General features: G+C 43.9%; 1 protein-coding gene across 1 annotated transcript; it reads left to right on the top strand.

Annotated features, from left to right (window-relative positions):
• The first annotated feature begins 55 nt into the window (after positions 1–55).
• Positions 56–22,996, top strand: pdcd11 (programmed cell death 11). Its single transcript, XM_036137247.1, has 36 exons — positions 56–158; positions 1,739–1,861; positions 1,970–2,107; positions 2,571–2,738; positions 2,904–3,065; positions 3,152–3,272; positions 3,372–3,547; positions 3,642–3,749; positions 4,491–4,703; positions 4,785–4,909; positions 4,997–5,057; positions 5,173–5,319; positions 5,417–5,668; positions 6,838–6,963; positions 7,058–7,252; positions 7,347–7,517; positions 7,606–7,819; positions 7,929–8,078; positions 11,585–11,697; positions 11,825–12,324; positions 13,929–13,991; positions 14,077–14,173; positions 14,315–14,404; positions 14,511–14,613; positions 14,701–14,878; positions 15,983–16,039; positions 16,123–16,245; positions 16,752–16,874; positions 16,961–17,126; positions 17,324–17,461; positions 17,548–17,691; positions 19,723–19,973; positions 20,054–20,222; positions 20,308–20,461; positions 20,584–20,749; positions 22,585–22,996. Exons 2-36 carry the CDS (start codon positions 1,760–1,762, stop codon positions 22,754–22,756), a joined length of 5,436 nt encoding a protein of 1,811 aa, XP_035993140.1. The 5' UTR covers positions 56–158; positions 1,739–1,759; the 3' UTR covers positions 22,757–22,996.
• Positions 22,997–23,013: the final 17 nt, after the last annotated feature.

Raw genomic sequence — 23,013 nt, 5'->3', positions numbered from 1 at the left:
ACTGTCCATCATAAATTCTTCCCTGTGATTGGAAGACAGAAGCACAGCCCTGTCCAGGTTGTACTTCCGGGTTACGAAGATGGCGTGTTGCTGACCAACATGTGAGTTCCAGCACGCGCAAATCGGGGATTAAACAGACGTAAACATCCTGAACCCAGGTATTGTTTTACACATTTGTCTAAAGTGTAAAATAGATTGCTTCTAGAGAGCCTTTGATGTCTGCTGTTGAGCTTGTTGATGTTAATCTGTTCAGACTTTAATCCCAGTCGGTTGTAGATGAGATCTTTTTAGTCCTTTTTAGAACAGCTCTATTTCGTTCTGTTTTTTTTTATTTTATATTTAAAAACACTACAAATGACCCGATACATAGTTTATTCCCATTTAATTGGCTTTCGGTGAGCCGGTTTTTTAGGGTCTCAAACATTAACGTTAGAAAATCTGGACACGAAGAAACTAGCAGCGAGGTTACCCCAATAATTTTATTTCAGTACTTTAATTTCAGACAGTAACGTTCCTATCCTATTCATTCATTACACCTCAATTAATTCATGCAAAGAAATGATTGTGGCTTACAAATAATGAAACATTTTTTTTAGATCAATACAATAGAGAAATAAAAAAAACATATTTCTAATGTAACAATTTACAGTAAATGCACTCAACACTTGGTTGGGGCTTCTTTTGCATGAATTACTGCAGCAGTGCAGCGTGGCTCATTATTAGAGCCCAGGTTGATTTAATAATGAGCTTCAGCTCATCTGCATTGTTGGGTCTGGAGTCTCTCATCCTCTGCTTTGCAGCACTTTTTACATTTTTCTGAAGGGTTCAGGTCAGGTGAGTCTGTAGGCATCACCCCTTGGTCATTTATTCAGGCATTGGTGCTTTTTGTCAGAGGGCTCAGGTAAGTCGCCATCAGGAGAGTCTCCACGAATCTGGTTAGCAGAGGGAAACATGCAGTGCTCTTAAAATGGTAGGGTAGCTTCTGACTTTTCCCAGTGGACCAACACTTGAAGATGAGCTGTAAAATGCATTTTTTACAGTCCTGTTATTCTCTCCTTAGCTCAGGTAAGCTGCTTCTGATGTTGTCTCTGGTTCAGGAGTGGTCCAACAAAAGGGATGCAGCAGATTTTGCCCATGTGTTGGATATGTCTGTGCACGGTCGCTGTTGAAGCGCTGAGCCCAGCCACAATTCACGCTCATTCTCGGACGGACTGTGCTTCACAGCCCTTTCGAGGCTGCATGTGCATCTTCTCTTCTCTTTTTTTTTTTTTTTTTTTTTTAACAAGATTTTTTTCTTCCACCCAGCTTTTTGTTATTACGGTTGCATACGCGGCACAGCCAACCTCTTTAACCCCGTTAGTTTTTGTGGCTTACCATGCTTGTTATAGATGTATGATCAACTCAGCAGCCTGATTTTCAGTGGACCACAGCATCCTCAAACACAAAACATTTTAGTTTAAAAGGACAAAAAAAATGCTTTTTTTATGGTCCTTTTATTGATAACGTTCAAATTTTCATTAGCTGTGAGATATAATCATCAAAAATAAACATGTAAAAGTGTATCCCTCCCTATGTATTAATCTGTATCATTATTGAATTGCATTCTTGAGCTTTGAAAGACAGAAATGAACTTTTCCCAATGTTTTTAATTTATTGAGATATGCTCATTTAGGAGTAAGATAATTACTCTTATTTGATTAATTGCTGATTAAGTCTCTTTTTGTGTCTGTGTCTGCAGCTTTTCAAGTTACAGTCCAATATGGCGTCCGTAGAGGAGGATTTTCCTCGCGGAGGCGAAGTAAAGAAGACCGCCGAGAGTAAAGCCACGGTTGAGCGAATTAAAGTGGACAACCTGTTCCAGGTAAAAAGCTTTCTTCCTCCCTATGCGTTGGTTGTGAAAGTCTCCCTCGACCCTGCCTCTGACCCTTAATGTTAAGCCACCCTGTGCATTTTCTTTTTTCTTTTTCAGTCAGACGAACAAACGGCAACAAAGAAAAGAAAGGGCGCCAAGGATGACAAGAAGCTCAAAAAGCAGAAGGCGGAGCAGAAAGAGGGCGGCCTGACCCTGAACGCCGCTGCTAGAACGGTGGAGATTCTGCATCTGAAGGTAATAGACGTACCCATCGCCTAAAGATGTTTAACCCTTACTTACATGGTTAATTATTCCACAAAAGTTAAAAAACAAAACAACTGGACTTTTTTCCGAAGTTTGAAGACGTTTCGCTTCCTATCCTACAAATTAATTTGCAGGCCCACAATGACCTTAACGACACCCCATTACTAAGGGGGTGGACCTGTTTCGGTTCAATTTGCACGTTATCTAAGCCATTACAAGGCCTTTGTTGGGCAGGACTCTAAAGCTTGCAACTCCACGCTACTCCAGACATTTTGAATGGAGAAAGCTTTCTGGATGGGAAGCGAAACGTCTTCAAACTTCGGGAAAAAAAGTCCAGTTTTGTTTTTTTGGCTTTTTTTGGAATGACCGTGACCTGGATGACTGAGAATCTTCACCAGCAACGTTGATTATGTTGTCGGCGAGGTTAAAGCGTTCCACGTTCCTTTTGACCCAGAATGTGAGAGAGGGGATGCTGTTCCTGGGCTGCGTGAAGGAGGTGACCGACTTCGAGGTGACCGTCGGCCTCCCCTGTGGCCTGCAAGGCTTCCTCAGCATCAGGAACATCTGCGACTCCTACACCAAGCTGCTGAGCCAGCAGCTGGACTCCGATGTGGATACTGAGGTGACTCATTTGATCAGTACTGGTGGAGCCTGGCTCCCTGTTCTCTTCCAGATGGGTGGAAAACATTGTTTGCTCTAATTTGTGTTCTCCAATCATGAGAAATCCCCTTCAAATAAATTCCAGTCTCCGTTAACGTGCGACGGCCTTATGCCTATGACTTCGCAGGAGTTCTGCTCTTTGTCCCAAATCTTCAGCCCGGGGATGTTGCTCCGATGTGCGGTCTGCAAGTTGGACATAACCAAAGGAGGCTCGCTCAGCATCCAGCTGTCGGTCAATCCGAAGCTGGTCAACAAGAGCCTCACCTCGAGCTCCCTGACGGCCGGAATGGTGAGCTGGGACGAGCGTCGGCAGTTCGGGCAGCGGCGCACGGCGAACGCTAAACAGCTTTTTAAACCTTTATGTCGATGCAATAGGTCCTGAGCGGGTGCGTGGAGAGCGTCGAAGATCACGGCACTTTAATCGACATCGGCGTCGGTGGGACCAAAGCCTTCCTGCCTGAGGATGCTACAAGGAGCAAGGAGCATAAAAGTGATGGTAAAAAAAAAAAAGAAAGCAGAACGACCTGAACTGTGCCCCGGTGTTTCAAAAAGTCGGCGGTTCTGAGACATGTCTGCGTGTCCTCCGTGTGCGCAGAGCTGAAAGTGGGTCAGTACGTGACTTGTCGGGTGGAGGAGGTAAAGAGCGGCGGCCGCGTGGTCTGGCTCTCCTCGGACCCGGCCGCCGTGGCTCAGGCCTCGGCTAACGCCAAACAGGGCTGGAACCTCTCAAACCTGGCGCCTGGCCTCGCCGTCAAAGCCACAGTCAAAAAGGTGACGCCGGCTTTTCCCCTCGGTTTCCTGTCTGCGCGATTGATTCTGTAAGGGTCGCTTCTTTAAATGACCCGGGCAACGTTTGGGTTTGCAGGTGACCAAACACGGCCTGCTCCTGGACTTCCTGTCCTCATTCAGCGGACAGGTGGACTTTCTTCACATGGAGCCCGGGCAGGAGTCGAGCTACACGGAGGGGCTTCAGGTAAAGCTCAGCTAGCCTGGAAAATCATGTTTTTACTCAGGAAATAGGCTTAGCTGTTATATAATGTTTATTTTTTTTTATTTTTAGAACTGAATTCATTTGTGACATACATCTAATCATTCGTAGGGCTGGGCGATATGGATTAAAAAATAAATCTCCGATTTTATCATACCAAATCCGATTAATCGATTTTTTTTTTTCCCCTCCTTTTTGTTTCATAAAAAGAAATTAAAGAAATAATTTTAAAACCTTGCTTTTATGTCAAGTATTTCGTCAGGGAGTTGACCTGAATTCAAAGTGCAACTAAAAACAAGCTGTGAAACATGCTTGTAAAACAAGATGGCAGCCGTGCAATTATAAACAATGAAAATATAACAAAACATTTGCTGCTAGTGGTATTACACATTGAGCTATGAACAGGCTTCACTGCACTTGTGAACTTCAAACTAAGTTAAAAAAAAGAAGTAAATAAGTAAATGAAGTACCTCGTATTATGGTAAAAAAAAAAAGTTTCCACTTAACAATATTTTGACAATATATTTGCCTAAACATATATTCAGCATCACATGCTGTTCTCTTCATGGAAACCCAATGAGTGTATTGGCAAAATAAAATCCAGATTTTCAAAAAATGAAATCTTAAAGAATTGAATTAAATCGATTTATTGCCCAGCCCTAATCATTCGTGTGTTATATTTGTGTGTTAAACTGTGGCGCCTCGTTTCCTCCACACACACACCAGGTGCGAGCGCGCGTGCTGTACGTGGAGCCGAGCAGCCGCCTCATCGGGCTGAGCCTGCGCGGCCACCTCCTGCAGCCCGGGTCAGACGTCAGCCCCGCCTCGCCCGACGGGGACCGGGTCGGCGAGGTGGTGAGGGGGTGCAGGGTGACCGCGCTGCACCACATGTCGGGGGCCGTGGTGGAGCTGCCGGACAAAAGCCGGGCCTTCGCGCACGTAAGTAAAGGCGCTGCCGATCGGTGCGGCCGCTGCGGGGAGCCTGACCCTCACCGGCGTTTCTGTCCTCCGTGTCGCCAGAGGAACCACCTGAAGGAGCCGAGCGACCCGGCCAACGACAACAAGGTGTCCGCCGCGCCCGAGCTCGCCTGCAGGATCCTGGACTTCAGCCCCATGGAGCAGATCTATTTCGTCAGTTTGCGAAAGTACGTTGCGTCTTGTTTTCTGTCGGAGCGAACGATGATGTCGGCCGTCCCGCGTTGATCCGCTGACCACCTTCTCCCGATTTGCAGGAGCGTGATTGATCAGCAGTTTTTCCGCTACCAGGACATTCACACCGGCCAGGTTGTAGAGGTGAGATGCTCGTTTCGTTTTTGTTGGTATTCGTTAGATTTAAAGTCGCAAAGCGAGTCATATTCATAATGATTTGTATGTTTTTTTTTTTTGTCTTTTTTTGTCTTCCTCCAAGGGGACGGTGTCTGTGCTGCTGAGTCACGGGATGGTGGTTCACCTGTCGGAGCACGTCAAAGGCCTGGTGCCTCGGACGCACCTCTCCGACATCATCCTGAAAAACCCAGAGAAGAAGTACGTCGAGGGAATGAGGGTGAAATGTCGGGTCAGTACAGCTCTCCCCTCTCAAAGGCAATAAAAGCTTCTCCGGGTCAGATTTCCATGTGTTGTTGTTGTTGTTGTTGTTGTGTGTGAAACGTCAGGTGCTGTCGGTCGACGCGGATAACAGGAAGCTGTGTCTGACCAGAAAGAAAGCTATTGTGGAGAGCACCCTGCCGCTGTTCCTCAGCTACGACGACGCGCGGCCGGGCCGGCTGTCCCACGGCTACATCGTGTGCGTCAGGGACTTCGGCTGCATTGTCCGCTTCTACAACAACGTCAAAGGTCTGGTCCCGCTCACGGAGCTCAGCTCCGAGGCCATCACCAGGCCCGAGGACGTCTTCTATGTTGGACAGGTGAGACGGTTGACTATTTGATCAGTTTGTCAGGAGTCCTACAACCGAGTCGGATCCTCTACATGCGCACTCTGCGTGCTTAGGGACTTCTTTTTTTGGGGATTGCAAAGATTTTCCTTCCACTTAACTTTCCATTACTGTCCCAGAAAGCAGTTAGCTTCTGTTTTTCTCATTCTTTCTTTTATTTATCCATCAATCCTCTTTGCAGTCTCTATAATGTCTTTTTTTTTTTTTTTTAAGGCTACCTGCCTTTCTTCCTTTCCACTTGATTGAATGATTGATTGAACTCGAGATCTGCAGGAGTTTAAAATGATTTTAATCGTACCTTTATTAGATTTTAACACTTTTACTTTTATATGATCCATTCTAGGGGTTTATCTAGTAACGAGAATGTGTTTTCTAAGTGTAAAGTAGCCATGTGAAGTAATCACGTGCGGCACCTCTTGAAATCAAAAAATGTGTCCTGTTCCGTTGTAACACGGCAGAACAGGATGCATTTTCCGCTTGTAACCGGCGCTCCTGTAGTATAGAAAGGTTATACATTTAAAATTCACCGTTAACATTACCGTACAGACATTTAATAATTTACTACATGTCTTGGGGGTGGACGGTCCTGTTGGCGGGGCGAGGCGCCCCTCTTGTAGAATGGTAGGGGAAACGCTGCACATCTTTATATCCATGCATCCATCAGTACATCCTTTTCTTGATCTATCCATTAAAGTTAATCCATCCATCCATCCTTTGTGTATTTTGTCTTTGGGTTATTCTTCTACATCCATCCATCCCCTATTCACATTACCTTCCTTTCCTTTATCTTAACATAAAGTCTCTTCATCAATACTTCTTTTTTTCAGTTTGTTGTGTATTTTGTCTTTGTGTTATCCTTTTACATCTATCCTTCTGTCTTTTTTTTTTTTAGGTTCCTTACTCAAAGTCTGACTACTGAGATGTATCTGCAGTAGATTAATACTTAACTTCTTTGTAGTTTTACTTCAGTAAGGGCCAAAAAAAATGGAAGTTTGGGAATATTTTGTCTGGTAAAGTAGGGAATTGAAACTTAGTTTATTACCCCTGCTTTTCCTAAATTTTCTTTTCTGTCAGCGTTTTGGAACCACATTCCTTTGACTCAACGTGTTTTTTTTTTTTTTTTTTTTTTTTTTACGCTCCAGGTGTTGAAGGCCAAAGTTCTTCAGTGTGAGCCGGAGAAGGAGAAGATGTTGCTTTCATTTAAGGCGGTGGCGGAGGGAGATACGGAGGAACGCGCCGGGCCTCAGATTGACTGCGACGTTGGAACGGTGAGCTCAGCTCTTCCTCCTCCTCCTCCTCCTCGTTGTTTTAGCCTCCGTCAAACATTCTTCACGTTCTGCCATCGTTTTGCTTGTAACGCAGAGGCTGGAAGCAAGGGTGGTGAAGAAATCCAACAGCGGCCTGGAGGTCGTCCTCCTCCCAGACGAGGTCCGCGCTGCGCTACCCACAATGCACCTCTCGGATCACACGTCCAACTGCCAGCTACTGTGGGAGAGTCTGCAGGAAGGAGACACCATTTCAAACCTCGTGTGCTTCAACAAGAATAAACTGAATATTGTATCCTTTCCCCTCATGAAACGCTCATTTCAAAGCCGATGTTTCTGTGGCACGAAGTTGGTTTGTTTTCGCCTTAGCTGCCTCTCGTTTAAAGATGATCACCAAGAAACCCAGAGTGAGATGGTCACTGGAGGAAGGAGCATTAGCCAAAGATTTCTCTGAGATAAGCGTTGGGATGCAGCTGATCGGCTGGATCAAGAACATCATGTCCTACGGGGTCTTTGTAGAGTTCCCCTACGGTCTGGTTGGCCTTGCTCCCAAATCTGTGAGTGAAGGGCTGAGAATCACTTTCTCCTCCAGACACGCGCCCCCGTCTTTAACGTCAAACCGTCTTTGCGTGCGTCTGATTGAAGGCCATGTCGGACAAGTTCGTCGCCGACACGACGGCTGCCTTCGCTCTGGGCCAGACGGTCATCGCCAGGGTGACCAACCTGGACGAGGAGAAGCGCCGATTCCTGGTGACGCTGAAGATGTCAGAGGTCATCACGCCGAGCGGGGACGCCCAGACCGGACTCCTGAACGGCCTGCAGGAGAGACGAGCTGTGAAGGAAATGCTGGCTGCCAGAGGTGCGCTCGTGGTTCCTGCCTGTGGAGTCGGTCAGAGGCACGCGGCCGCGGTTCGGCCCGGTAGAACCCGGCTCTGGCGTTCTCCTCCTCATTATTTCTGTCTCTACAGGTGACGGAGAACTCCGGCAGCAGCTGGGCGCGCTGGTCGTCGGGCAGAAGCTGAAACTGACGGTGGATTCTGTTACAGAGAGCGGTGCCAAACTTAAGTCCGATGACTTGCCTGGCGCTGCCATTCTCGCCGATAAGCACCATGTGACGGGTATGTTCAGAACAGGGTTCTGCATAAAAATTGATACAAAGATTAATATCAATGTTTTTAAAAACAATTTAATATCGATATACCGCCATTACTGTTCAGAGCGAGGAAGTACAAGTGAGACAAATTTGCGGAATGGGAGACAGGATTGTAGAAGCGCCTTCATCCCTTAAATCAGATGTGATATGTTAAACACATTGAACCAACTTTATGTTCCTGTTAATATATTAGTGTTCAATAGATTTAACATAAATTTAATATTTGGCTAGTTTTGTTGATTAAATGACTTTGAGCATTAATTTGATAGTATTAAATATCGATATTGGAGTCAAATCAAATCAACCTGAGCTGTATAGAGAATCGTATCGGCTCATCCTAGGTGATACCCAGCCCTAGTTCAGAACCAGAAACGTCTTCACCGGACATAAAAATAAATTGGTATAAAAAGTTAAAAGTTTAAATTCATTGGGTTTTCTTCAGCATCTGATTCTGAGCTTCTTGTTCAAATTTAGGTTTTTAATATCACTGCAGAAGTAAGTTGTTCTCCTTTTGGCTGTTTCAGAAATGATTTAATGACTCTCTCACCGGATGTTTTTTTTTTTTTTTCAAGCTTTTTTTTTCATGTTTTCTATCTAAGTGATTACTTCATTCTACCGGTCGGGTTTAGTCGAGCCTGAATTTGGTTGCTAAAATCTAACCTAAAACGTAGTTAATCACAGCTAATTCATGGTTTGACAAGATAAGATAAGATAGTCATTATTGATCTCACAATGGAGAAATTCACTCGTCACATCGGCTCATACAAGAAGGTGCAGAGTAGGGAAGGTGCATTCAGTTATATACAGTGAATCTTCATATCTACAATAGATCAAAAAGAATACCAAAAAAAAATACAAAAAGAAATAGGAATGGGCATATGATGTCTTATTTACATTCATAGTGTGAATAAATGTGATCCGATACGTTTTACCATAGGAACAGTTTGTGTTTTGATAGCCTACATCCTCTTAGTAAATATATCATCATGTTAAAACTGCTTTTTGTAATTTTTCCAGCTCTTTTCAATTTTTTGTTTATTTGATCGGAAAAATGTAAGCGTGATTAAAAAAATTATTTAAATAAATCTTTAAGAAAATAGTTTTTTTACACAGCTATTCTCCGCCTACATATCCTATGAACAAACAATCTCTGCTTTGTTAAACTTTGTTTTTGTTAAAATAATAAAGAAAACAATTGAATGTTTAGCCTAGTGAAATGTTGCAAGAATTGGCATTTACTTAGAGCCATTTCTATTTTTTTTTTTTTTTTTTTTGAAGGGTCTGAGCTGCGTTTAATCATCTCTCGTTCAACATTTAAAGTATTCATCCTGATATAAACTGAGCTGGGGGATTCTGTCCTGAATGATTTCCTTAACACGAATTTTGATCGGGGACATTTTTACTCTATTCATGAAAACTTATGGAATTGTGGTTTCACCACTACCTTTGCTATTAGGACCCGTTTAAAGGCTATAGTTGGTAATCCTGAAATTATGGATTCAGAAAAAGGAGGTTTAAAAAAATCTATATCCGTGGGAGCTGAAGGCCTGTAAAAACTCTGACCAATCCCTGCCGTTTGGCGCAAAGAGCAGTGATTGGTCAGAGTTTTGTTCCTGCTCTCACCCATAGACATTATATACTCAACCCTTTCTCTCCCTCAGGTTCCAGGTCATCACTTTGTCTATTGGTTGTCCCACATGCCGATCATTCTGACGTGTTCACATAACGGCAGTGTTCGTGCTCATTCCTTATCAGTTTCCACTTGCTGGCCTACTTGTGTTTATGCATAGCTCTCAACTCTCACGCATTGACCGTGTGACACACGCATTTCACTAACTTCACACGCTCACACGCAAACATGGCATTTCTCACGCATAAAAATCCCAAAGCCCCTCTGGGCTGCGGACGACAAAACTCCGCCTTCTGCTGAGCTGTTTGGGCTTCTTTCACAGCTTGTGGCCATCAGTAATTCCTGCTGCAGTTCATGTTAACAGAGCAGCAGGAAGAGTAATCATAGTTATGAATAATTTTAGTCTTAACAGTGGTGAAAGTAAGCCGGTATGGTCCTGTACCGCGTACACAGGAGGAGAGGGGGCGGAGCTGCTGCCAGATGACCGGTTCATTCAGAACCAGTAATGGCTGCACACTGGATCATAAAACAGTTCTGCTATCCAGATGCAGTTTAAAAAGCCACTTAGTCTGTTTATAAGTTTCGTTTTTATTAATTCTGCATTTTTTAACTACATGCACCGTATTTCTGTGCCTCCGCGCTTGCTCCTCTCCCTCCCCTCCTTTCCCTCGGAGCAGGTGCTTTCTGGGCGCCCAGAAAGCACTGACGAGAGCAATAGAGATTGGTCTGATCAGCGCGGCGACTGACTGAGAAACCTGCCGCTGTGAAAGGTGATGAGAATGTTATAAACTGTAACAGTCTAGAAGTGCATTGAGCTGAAAGGAGGGACACATCAGCAGCTGGATCGTGCGTAAAGACGCAGCGGGAACCTCTGTGTGCTTCAGTGTTGCTGCTGAGGGGATCATAAAGGCTTGATGAAACTCAGCCTGATTCACCAATCAGGTTATAGATTTACAATGATAAACAACCCATAGATGAATGTGTAACAGTGTAATAATTCGGTCAATAACTTAAAACTACTTATTTTAATCAGTATTATTTGAACAATTGTGTATTATTTATGTTTTAATCCATTAACTGAACAATAAAGTATTAATACGTCTCTTTCTCTTTTTAACACAAGTAATACATGTCTACTTCATTGTCTGGTGGGATAAAAATGAGATGGAGTTGACTCCACCGGCTCTTCCAGGGTCCGGTTAGCCCCGCCCCAAACAAGCCCCGCCCCCAAATTAGCATAATCTCACTCCTAACTTTTGATAAAAGTTGAGAGGTCTGGTTTATGTATCCAGTTAGCTTAGCGGCTAAGTTAGCAGTTAGCTTAGCGGCTAGCGGTTCATTGTAGCTCTGCTGCTCTCACCGTATATGTTGAACATGGCTGAGAGTTGCAAGAAGCAAACCGCATACAAGTGTATGAGAAAAAGAGGAAGGCCTCAGCAGAAAGAAATAAGACCAGAGTGGATTCGGGAGATTTTTTTTTTTTTTTCAGGCGATTCCCCTAAAGAGCCGAAGAGCAGCTAAGGCGGTCTTGCGCTTGCGTAGTTATTCAAAAAGGGACTTGGGGGAAACTTCTGGAAAAATCGCAGACCATAGCTTTAAATGGAATCCAGCTCGAAAAGTGCAGCAAATTGAGAAACAAATATTCTACACTGATTAGATTCCTTTAAAGCACATTAGTTGTTTGCCAAACCTTGAATCTGTCTGTATAAAAAGTGATTATATTTGTTGTAATATATATCCCCGTGAAACTGAGCATCGTTTAGAGTCACATTATCTGAATGGATCAGCAGCCCACTCGACCCCACCCAGTGATGCTATCTGTCCGGTTCTGTGTTTTCCAGGAGTTAACCTGACCCCTGGACAGAAAGTGAGTGCAGTCATCCTTAATGTTGACATCCTGTCTACCTGTGTCCATGTCTCCCTCCTTCCAAAGCTGCTGGGCAAAAAGAAATCAGTAAGTGTCGCTCACTTTAGAAAAATTTTATTTTTTTTCATGAACCCTTTTTTTTTCACATTAAATTACTTCATTATTGCCATTTTTAACATGCTTTCCATTGTTTTTTTTTTGGGTTTTTTTACAGCTGAATGAAGGTGCTGATTGCTCCGCTGTGGTGCAGTTCGTGGACCAGGACTTTGCCGTTGTCTCGCTAAGCGACGCAGCACAGCTGACTCTGATCGAAACCCGCCCCCACCTGAACGACGTCATCCTGTCCCAGTCAGAGAGGCTCAAGGTGGGGATGACTTTGACGGTGGAAGTTGTGGCGCCCAGCTGTGAGCAACTAGAAGGGCTCCCCCTGGTGTTGTGGACTGGAAACGCGCCAAGGCGGCGGCGCACGCCCTCGGAATCCCAGACGGACTCGTCGGGACACCGCTTCGGCGAAATAGTGCAGGGAAAAGTGAGGTCGGTGAAGCCCACCTGCATTCAGGTCGCTCTGGAGGACGGGAGCGTGGGCAGCGTCCACGTGTCGCAGGTGGTGGAGCCGGCTGAGGTCAGACTGGGGTCCTTCCCCACGTCCACGGCGAGGGTGGGCAGCACGGTCAAAGCCAGGGTCATCGGAGGACGAGAAGCCACCAGTCACAGGTTAGCACGGCTTGACGGTGTCATTATACATAATGGGAAATACAGGGACGTCTCAGGGAATTTAGGTATTGTTACAAAGTTGATTTATTTCTGTTCAGAAACCAAAACTCCTGTAATATAGATTAATTGCACTTAAAGTGATATATTTAATATCTTTATTTCTGTAAATTTTGAAGATTACCGCTCACAGGCGATGAAAGCTAAAAAGGCCTCCATGTCGTCTGCATTGTTGGTTCTGGTCTCTCATCTTCCTGTTGACAATACTCCATAGACTCTCTGAAAGGTTCCGGTCAGTTAATTACATGGTTCAATGACATGGACACCATAGTCGATGGACCAGCTTTTGGTACCTTTGGCAATGTGAGCAGATAAGATAAGATGAGATAGACTTTATTCATCTCTCAGTGGAGAAATCCACGTGTCACATCGGCTCAATAATCAAAAGAAGGTGCCAAAAGGAGGAAAATGTGCAGGAGGTATTTACAGTGTGTCCACATATATACAGTGAATAGAAAAAATAAATAAATAAATAAATAAAGCAGAGGTTTAAGATGACTTATGTACATTCAAGGTGACTTGTATACATATGGATTTGACGTTGTACATTAAAGTGGTACCAGGTAAAGAACAACAGTGAGGTAGTGAGATAACTATAACAGCTGAGTCACTTATTTAACAGGATTATTGCACAGGGTATTAAATAGTAATTGCACATTGGTTATTTAATACTAATTGCACATTGGTTATTTAATAGTAATTACACATTGGTTATTTAATAGTAATTGCACATTGGTTATTTAATAGTAATTGCACATTGGTTATTTAATAGTAATTACACATTGGTTATTTAATAGTAATTGCACATTGGTTATTTAATAGTAATTGCACATTGGTTATTTAATAGTAATAGCACATTAGTTAATAGTAATAGCACATTGGTTATTTAATAATTGCACATTGGTTATTTAATAGTAATTGCACATTGGTTATTTAATAGTAATTGCACATTGGTTATTTAATAGTAATTGCACATTGGTTATTTAATAGTAATTGCACAAGTTATTGCAGTTATAGTGCAGCATTGTAAAGTCTGATGGCAGCAGGTATAATTGACCTGTGGTAGCGCTCCTTTTTACATACAGGGTGTCTGAGTCACTAAATGAGCTGCTCAGCTCCTCTGCAGGGGGTGAAAGGTGTTGTCTATGATGGATGTGAGCTTGGACAACACTCTCCTCTCAGCCACTTCTTCCACCGAGTCAAGAGTGCAGCCCAGGACAGTTCAGTGAAGTCACGGAGAATACAGAACCGTTCTCTTTAATAAAAATAACAACATAGTTGCTCTGTCGGGCGGACATGTTTTCGAGGCAGCAGCAATCCATGTTGGTTGTGCACCTTTTTTCTACCACATTTTGTTCTTCCACTCAACTTTCCATTATTACGCTTGGCATAAAACGACTCACAGAAACGCCTGAAAATAAATTAGCTTTTTTGACGATGCTGAAATTTATTGAAATATAAATAGGACATTGTTTTCTCAATAAGCTCCCGTTAAAGTAAAAAAACGAGCGGCCATCTTTGTAACAAAACCTTTTCGTGAATTTCAGATTTCTTCCGTTTTCTCACCCTAAATTCAAGTACACCATACCTGAGCTCACACTTATACCCAGGTAAGCACATCACTAACAACACGTCACCCGTGCCGATGTTTAAGTTTTGTGGCCGCTCATTTTCTGTTTCCGTTTCTGTCTGTAGCCACCTGGAAACCGATGCAGATTTCAAACCAGTTACAGCAAAAGACAGACTGGCCAGCTATAAGGTCGGCGATGAGATCACCTGTTTCGTATCAAAGGTGAGCTTTAAACAGCCTTTTGTTGGGGATTTACTTGGTAGCGGTTATCAACTGGAATATTTCCAAAGCCACAAAGCGCAGAAACTGCCGCTTACGTTCCTTCCTTCAGTGGCTCAGGTTTTTTTTTGTTTCTCTTTCCAGTTTAAATCAGACAAGAAGTGTTTGGAGGTCACCACCGACCCCTGCGTCACCGGCACCGTTGACCTGCTCTCCATGATCACGGATCCTAAGGTGAGTGATGCAGGTTATGTCAACATGTTTTATTATTAGGCTCTGATTTGTTGCTCAAATGCATCTTCTAAATGCATATTTGCTTATTTTTGGTGCTTGTTTTCAGGATGCCAACCACCCAGAAAAACTGTACAAGCTGGGCCAGGCGGTCCGCGCTAAAGTGGTGGAGGCGAGCGTCCAGCCTCGTCGCTTTGTGCTCTCGCTCACAGGTAAACGACGCCGTTGGCCTTCGTTTGTTTTGGTAAAGTGTCAGTGAGGATGTCTGATATGCTCCCCGTTTTCCTGCTGGTTCCCAGGGGTCCACAAGCTGGAGAAAGGCGGCATCACTTTGGGGATGGTGACCAGCGTTCAGCCGCAGGTCGGCCTCCAGGTCAAGCTTCCCTTCGGCAACGCGGGCACGGTTTCTGTCACCGACCTGGCTGATTCCTACAGGCCAAACCCGCTGGAGACGTTCAGCAAGGATCAGTTCATCAGGTTAGCACTGCTTCAGCGTTCTTTTTCAATGCCTATCCCAAAAATGGTAATGTAAAAAAAAAAAAACAATCACAGGACTACTTTTCTTCATGTTATCCTTGAACTCTTCCTCCAGTTCAGCCCCAAACTTCAGAGCTAATAAAAGCAGATAAACAGCTGCAGGAGCTGTTCTGTCTTTGCTGTATTTTTTTTTTTTTTTTATCAAAGACGTGACATGATACAGTTTTTAGGAGTCATACTTCTAATTTTGCGCTCTCTCTCTCAACCACACTCTGCCATTGCCTTGGTCAGGCAGGACAGCGGGACTGAAAGCGAGTAGAAAAAAACACCAAAGTGCAAAGAAAAACTTTGAAAGTCTTATGAATTGTTGATTAATACCCGCTGTGAATCATGGGAGTCGCAGTGTCATGTCGAGGAGATTTTATTATTTTTTTCTTAGGGAGGTGGAAGGTGGTCAGAGCTGAAGGACGGAGCTTAAATGCAGCTCAATCCTGGAAGAAAGACTTTAGGCTGAGACGGAGGTTTTCCTTTCCAGGACGATGACGATCATTAAACACCCAGCCAGAGCAGCACAGGAAGCGTTTGGATCAAAGCATATTCGCGTGTTAGAATGATCCAGACAATAATAAAACCGGGAATTGGGGGGCAAGACTTGACTTTTGACATTGTAAAACTTTCTTCGGCTAGTCTTGAGTGAGCTAGAGTGAGCTGGGACAGGGCATGTTTGTCTGAAGAGGTCCAACGCTGGTTAAGACCAAAGACTTGCAGCTGTAATCACAGGATAGTCGGTTCTGCAAAACGTTGGCAATGATTAAAAGCATTTATAGTTTTCTAATACATTTACAAGTATTTGAAAAGTGTGTATATTTTTTTCTTCCACCCTACAGTTCACAGTTGCTTTGCCCCCATAAAAGGATACTGATGGAGATTTTTCTCTATTTTATTACACTGTTCATTTAACCTGTAAGTGAGCCTAATTTCCTGACTTGTAGCATTAATTAACCTATTTACCCGTCGACATGCTGGACATCAGTGTCACCCTTTCAGCTTTTCCAGCTGCGTTTTTTTTAAACCAATCGTCGCCCCCCCTTTGTCCCGTCTCAGGTGTTGCCTTCTAGACGTGGAGAACGGGAAGTGGCACCTGTCCCTGCGTCCGTCACGGTAAGAAACAGTCATTTGGTGAAAAGCCTGACCTCCTCTTAAGGGTTTATAGGACATGCAGCTCATTACAGCCTCCCTTCCAGGTTGAACCCACAGAAGACCAGGTCTCCAAAGGACCCAGAGGTCCTGTCGCTGGACCAGCTGCAGCCGGGCCAGATTGTCCGAGGTTATGTGAAGTCTGTGTGCGAGCAGGGGGTCTTCATCAGGTACCTGCTTCCCTCTTTTGTTTTTTTTACTGGATCACAGTGCCGTGTCGAAACATCTCATCATAAGATGCTGATGGAGAGAAGTGGGCTTAAATGCCTGGTTACCGTGCTGGAGCCACTGCAAAACCGGGACTGAAAATAAGTAAAGTTTTCTTGAAATGAGTGTGTTTGTCCTTGATTTAAGCAGGAAAATAAGATGATCTGCCAATAGAATGAGTCTTTTGACGCCTAAAATAAGATAATTAGACAAACTACACTTGAAATAAGATGATGGAGATGAATTGTTCCTATTTTAAGAGCAAAAATCGTATTCCATTGGCAGATAATCTCATTTACCTGCTCAAATCATGGACAAATACACTTATTTCAAGAAAATTTTACTTATTTTTAGTTCTGTTTTTGCAGTGAGCGGTTCAGATACTTTGCTGCTTTGTGTAGTGATGATAAATCAGAGCAAGCTGGTGGCGTCTCCTCCTGCTCATTCCTCTCCTCTCTCCTGTTTCCAGGCTGTCGCGTGGCATCACAGGAAGAGCCCAACTTCAGCAGTCCTCTAAATACTTTGTGACCAACCACAAGATCTTTTCTAATCACCTGCCGGTCAACGCGCTCCTCACCACTAAAATCCTCAGGTAAGAGAACGCCGTGTCTCAGCTCTGTCTCTTTCTTCTTTTTTTTTTTTAATCTGGTCCAGTAACCACTGTTGGTGTCTCCTCAGAGTGGACAGGGAGGACGAGTTGGTCGACCTCTCCCTTCTCCCAGCAGACACCGGGAAGCCAGACGTGCTGCCGGAGTCTCTCGGCCTGCCGCCGCGTCTCGTCGGAGACGAGAAGAAACGCGACGGCAAAAAGGCAAAGAAGCGCTCGCTCTCTGAGAGCAAACAGGTAACGAGCTGCTTTAAACACATTCTCCCTGCTGCTGCTGTTGTCTTGCCCTTTTTTTTTTCCCGTGTAGTTTCTCGCTCCGATTTTTTTTTTAACGGTACCAGAACCAGACAGTCGGGTCAAAAACGCTGCACTGCTGGATGTCCGGTTGTGTATTTAGCCCTGAGCTCAGTCTCTGTCGTTCATTCGTGTGACAGAAAGAAACGGAGCCCCAGATCCCGAAGAAGAAGAAGAAGAAAAAGAAATCCAAGACTGATGGTGAAGACAGTGGAGTGGAGGTGTACTTCAGGGAAGAGGAGGAGGAGGAAGAGGAAGTAAAGCATGATTCTGTTAAAGTAAGTAGAAGCCCAGAGTTTTTTTTTTTTTGGTCCTGCCGTAAATTCATCCCCGGCAGCTGGACAGATGTGCTCCGTCTCTCCAGGTGGTCCCCGGCTCTGCTGGTCCATCCAGGCTGCAGGTGGCAGCAGGATTCTCCTGGGATGTGGGCCTGAACTCCCTGAAGCCCACGTTGGAAGCAAAGGACGGGGACTCCAGTGACGGAGAAGAGCAAGATGGAAACGATAAGGTGAGACAGCAAAAAAACAAAAAAAAAACAAAAAAAAAAAACATTCCGTTTAGTAAACAGTACGTGGTTTTTAAAAAGATTTTTAATAATTAAAATTTCAATCATGTGGCTTGCATTGGTATTTAGTCACCTTTACTCTTTTTAAACAAGAGCAAGTGCAAAGAGTAGCCCTGAAAATTCCTCTAATTAGGAAATGAGGTGTTCCTGGATGTAACCTTATTTCGGCATAAATACAATAAAGGCCCCAGAGGTTGGTTTGCTCAGATGCACCAACCAACCCAGACATGACCGTCCAGCTCAACTCACAGCCCGGGCAAAGACGACATTAATCGAGAAAGCAGGCAGGCGGCTCATGGTACCTCTGGAGGAGCTACGACTCAGGTGGAGGAATCTGTTAACGGGACGACTGTTTAGTCGTGCGCTCCACAAATCTGGCTGTGGAGACACAACAGAGATGGAAGAAGATGCTTTAGTCAGATGAGAGCAAAACTGCACATCACTCTACGCACAGCATCCTCAGAGTGAAATGCGGTGATGTCAGGTAGGGCTGGGCGATATGGATTAAAAAATAAATCTCCGATTTTATCATACCAAATTCGATTAATCGATTTTTTTTTTCCTCCTTTTTGTTTCACAAAAAGAAATTAAAGAAATTATTTTAAAACCTTGCTTTTTATGTCAAGCATTTCGTCTGGGAGTTGACCTGAATTCAAAGTGCAACTAAAAACAAGATGGCAGCCGTGCCATTATAAACAATGAAAATATAACAACACATTTGCTGCTAGTGGTATTACACATTAAGCTAAGAACAGGCTTCACTGCACTTGTGAACTTCAAACTAAGTTAAAAAAAAGTTAAGTAAATAAAGTACCTCGTATTATGGTAAAAAAAAGTTTCCACTTAACAATATTTTGACAATATATTTGCCTAAACATATATTCAGCATCACATGCTGTTCTCTTCATGGAAACCCAATGAGTGTATTGGCAAAATAAAATCCAGATTTTCCAAAAATGAAATCTTAAAGAATTGTAAATTCGAATTAATCGATTTATTGCCCAGCCCTAATGTCAAGGTCACGCGTGTTTTTTGGTCAGAGTTGATGGGATGATGGGTGGAGTTAAATGCAGGCCGATGCCGCTTGAAAAGCTGTTGGGAGCTCTAATAGACTTGACTTTTGGGTGGGGGGTTCACCTTCTAACAGAGCAATTACCCTCGATATACAGCCAGAGTTATAACGGGACGGTTCAGATCAGTGCATGTTCATGTGCCGGTATCACCCAGTCAAAGTCGAAGCCTGAATCCTGTAGAGAACTTATGGTAATGCTTCAAAATCTTGCCCAGCTCTCTCCACCTGGTCTGACTGAGCTTGAGCTCGTTTGCAAAGAAGGGTCTAAATGCCTGTGCAAATTCTCAGTTATCCGGGTCATCGCAACGGCTTAAATCGGAGGAAACCGGACTTTCATTCAGTTCTTCCTGAAAACGTTTCAACACCTCTCCAGGAGTCTTTGTCAATTTTGGTGGCTCGCACTTACAGCGCACCCTGCAGTTGGTGCGCTGCTGTTTTTAAGGACATGGAGGTCCATCCTCCAAGGTGCATTCAAGTCAGATGCAAATCAATGACCCAGCCGTCCTATCCTGTGTTGTTAGAAGCTATTGCTAGGTGTGAGTGGAGTACTTGGTCACCTGAATCATGACGAGACAGTTTATGTAATCTGTTTTTGGAAGGCAGAGACATATTCCTAGAGACTTGCAGCTTTAATTGCAACAAAAGGTGGTCCAACACAGCTACAATTCAGGGGGAGTGAAAATAAATAGGGTTAGTATCCTGTACCCTTTTTTTTTAGTCGACTTCATAGCTGTGCACCACTTTGTCTTTGTCAGGGGGAACGAATCATTCAGCAAGGGGCTGCATCATCTCATTAAAAACCGTTCCAACAACATGAGCTGCTTAAAACTCTTCGTCCCTCATGCATCCTGCTGCTTTGGACCCGTCTCACCTCGTTTTTTCTCTCTGCTCACCTTTTCCAGCCCCAGAAGAAATCGCGCCACGGGCTGGAGCAGGAGAAGAAGTCTGCGGAGAAGGCCCTCGCCCAGCGGGAAGCCGAGCTGATGGACCCGAACCTGCGGCCCCAGGACGCGGGCGCCTTCGAGCGGCTGCTCCTCGCCTCCCCCAACAGCTCGCTGCTCTGGCTCCAGTACATGGCCCACCATCTGCAAGCCACGGAGATCGAGCAGGCCCGGGCCGTGGCCGAGAGGGCCCTCAAAACCATCTCCTTCAGGTGTTTTTAAAAAAACCCGCCGACCTCGGCAGGTGTCGATGAGAACGTGTCTGTGCTAAAACCGCTCTGTGTTGGTCCAGGGAGGAGCAGGAGAAGCTGAACGTGTGGGTGGCCCTGCTGAACCTGGAGAACATGTACGGCACCGAGGAGAGTCTGAAGAAAGTGTTTGAGCGAGCCGTGCAGTTCTGCGAGCCCATGCCCGTGTACCAGCAACTGGCCGACATCTACGCCAAGTCCGACAAAACCAAGGTTCCGACTTTATCCTGACCACGTACCAGGGCCAAATAGTTGTTTTTTTTTCCCGGCAGCTTCTAACATGTGCGTCTGTATCCAGGAGGCGGAGGGCCTGTACAAGAAGATGGTGAAACGATTCCGCGACAATAAAGCGGTGTGGCTAAGCTACGGGAGCTTCCTGCTCCAGCAGGGCCAGGGCGACGCTGCCAGTGCCCTCCTGCAGAGGGCGCTGAACAGTCTACCCCCAAAAGAAAGTAAGATGAGCTGAGTTAGTTTGTTTCAAGTTGTGTATGATCATCAGTCGCCAAGAGAGAATAACAACCTCAGGATTTTAACATTTAAAAGTGAGAACCTTTGCGATGTTTCGTCTCGTCAGGTGTGGATGTAATCACCAAGTTTGCTCAGCTGGAGTTCCGCTTCGGTGACGCTGAGAAAGGCCGCAACATGTTCGACAAAGTCCTGACGACCTACCCAAAACGGACGGATCTGTGGTCCGTTTTCATCGACCTGATGGTCAAACACGGATCTCAGAAGGAAGTGAGGTAAGCGTGAGCTCTGCTGCTGACATTTACCCTGTGATTTATCTACAGATGTATTCCAATAAGTCGGAACATTATCAAAAATTTTGTTCATGGCAAATTCAGTTTTAAAAGTGGAACATTTATTTTATTTAGATTTGTTATACACAGTGATATTTCAATCATGGATTTTTAGCTATTTTAAAAAGTGATGCAAGACCCTTTATTTTTTTTATTTGAATTTTTTTATTAAACGAGGTATAAGTAATTTTACTGTAAAATCAACCTAAATCATTCTCATTTGTCACCTGGGATGGAAGTAACATTCCCTATAAACAGTCGGTCCTCTCCATCAACAACGTCTTAGTCAAGTTTTTCTCCTTTCAAATGGTCCAGAACTACCTCAGTTCAGACGTGTAGCCCGTGTTTACTTCCTGGTTCCTGAGCCAATCAAATGAGAGTTCCCAGGGTTCCCAAAAAAAGAGCGCAGCATTTGGTGTTTTATCTTGGCAAAAGAGCAGCAGCCTGCCGACATGGAAGTCAGTAAGAGAAACAGACCAGAAATACAACATATCACATTATATACATGTCCTGTGTAAATAACAATTCACAACAGCAACACACTGTAAAAAAACGGCATATTAGATTGTTGTAATTTGCAAGTTGTTGTACCGGTTTCAGCCACAAGATGTCAGTATTACATTCATTCAGTGTTCATTCCTTGTGGGTAAAGCACTCCTGAACCAGAGACAATATCAGAAGGATGTGAGATAAGGAGAAGCAGGACTGGGCTGAGGTTTTTGAAGAGGTCCAAAGTCCTCTTCAAAAAACTTTTTTTTTTAAATATTAGTTTGGAAATCTAGGTCTGGAGGAAGAGTGGATTTGTTAATCAACAAATTTACTCTGTCGTCTTTTTAATTTAAAAATTAATGTGTATTACTTCCCAGTCAGGATTTGGACAACAGCCACAGCAATGAGACTGTATTGATTAAAGATCTAAATGCGATTTTAAACTTGGTTTTACTAGAAGTCAGAGCTGTTTTTTTTACACAGCTGATGATAAAAAGATTGGCAGATTGGAAACATCGGTAGGATGTTCTGGTACCGTGCTAAACTGGTCCATATTATTCACACCTGCCATGTTTGGTCTGCTTTAAACAGACAGGAGTTTGTTCGCTTAATGAGCCACCGCTGCAGGACATCTGACAAAAAAAGCATAATCTCCTTAAATTTGAAGCAAGCATTCACCAATCCCACTCTAATCAGAAATATAACGCTATAAAACCTGCGTTAAAAAGGAGCTGCTCTTGTCATTCAAAATGATACTGCAGCTGTTATAACGGCACAAATTTGCACAACAGGCAACGTCCATGTTTGTTGTTGTAAATTTCCAGGTCTGTGATACGTCCTGCCCAGTCGTTTCTGCCCAGTTTCTGTCACACACACGGCTCTGTTACAAGTTGTTGTTCACTTGTAAAACGTTCAATGTGAAAGCAAACCGCACCAAAAAAAAAAAGATCAAGTTCACCTTTTAAATCTTAGAAAATGAAGATCACATGCGGGGTACCTAATGGCGCCATTTTTGGACCACTTTTATTTAACTTCTAAAGGATCCGCCTGGTTTAGATTACAGCATTACAACTATGTTGATTTATATTTCTGTGTCAACTCTTTATCATGTCAGTGATATCAGTATGGTTGAAATTAACCTGTGCAAAACTTCGCTTTTTAAAGTGAATTGCTGAAATAAACATTTTGATGATAATGTTATTTGCACCACAAACTTTGTTTTAAAGCAAACAGACACGAGTACCGAACATTTATGTTTCATTTTGTTCTCCACTTATTTCCTCCTGCAGGGCTCTCTTTGATCGGGTGATCCACCTGAGTGTTTCCGTGAAGAAGATCAAGTTCTTCTTCAAGCGCTACCTGGAGTACGAGAAGAAGCACGGCACCCCTCAGAGCGTGCAGGCGGTCAAAGAGAAGGCCATGGAGTTTGTTGAGGCTAAAGGCAAAGACGTTGCAAACTGAAGAGCAAAGATACAGCTTGCATAGAACTGCTCCCAGAAAACATCAATATTTTAGCTTGAACTCTTTATTTTAATAATGTCGTGGTCTGTTGAGTCATTACCGTTTGATCCTGGGTCCAAGGTCCAGCAGACATTTGTAAAGTGAGTGCTAATGATCAATAAATGTTAAAAAACAAGCAGCTGTTTAACATTTCATGAACTGGCTTTTTAACCTATTTTGTAAAATAAAACGAGGAATGAAGTCAAGGCTTTTTGTTT

Source organism: Fundulus heteroclitus, chromosome 5, assembly GCF_011125445.2.
Source record: "Fundulus heteroclitus isolate FHET01 chromosome 5, MU-UCD_Fhet_4.1, whole genome shotgun sequence".
Classification (NCBI taxonomy): domain Eukaryota; kingdom Metazoa; phylum Chordata; class Actinopteri; order Cyprinodontiformes; family Fundulidae; genus Fundulus; species Fundulus heteroclitus.
The sequence above is the reverse complement of the archived record's forward strand: the minus strand, read 5'-3'. Positions and strand labels throughout refer to the sequence as shown.

Coding starts and splice junctions, on each gene's coding strand:
- pdcd11 (XM_036137247.1), top strand. CDS start 1,760: ATGGCGTCCGTAGAGGAGGATTTTCCTCGCGGAGGCGAAGTAAAGAAG. Junction 4,704..4,784: donor AAAGCCGGGCCTTCGCGCAC/GTAAGTAAAGGC, acceptor CCGTGTCGCCAG/AGGAACCACCTGAAGGAGCC. Junction 7,518..7,605: donor TTGGCCTTGCTCCCAAATCT/GTGAGTGAAGGG, acceptor GTCTGATTGAAG/GCCATGTCGGACAAGTTCGT.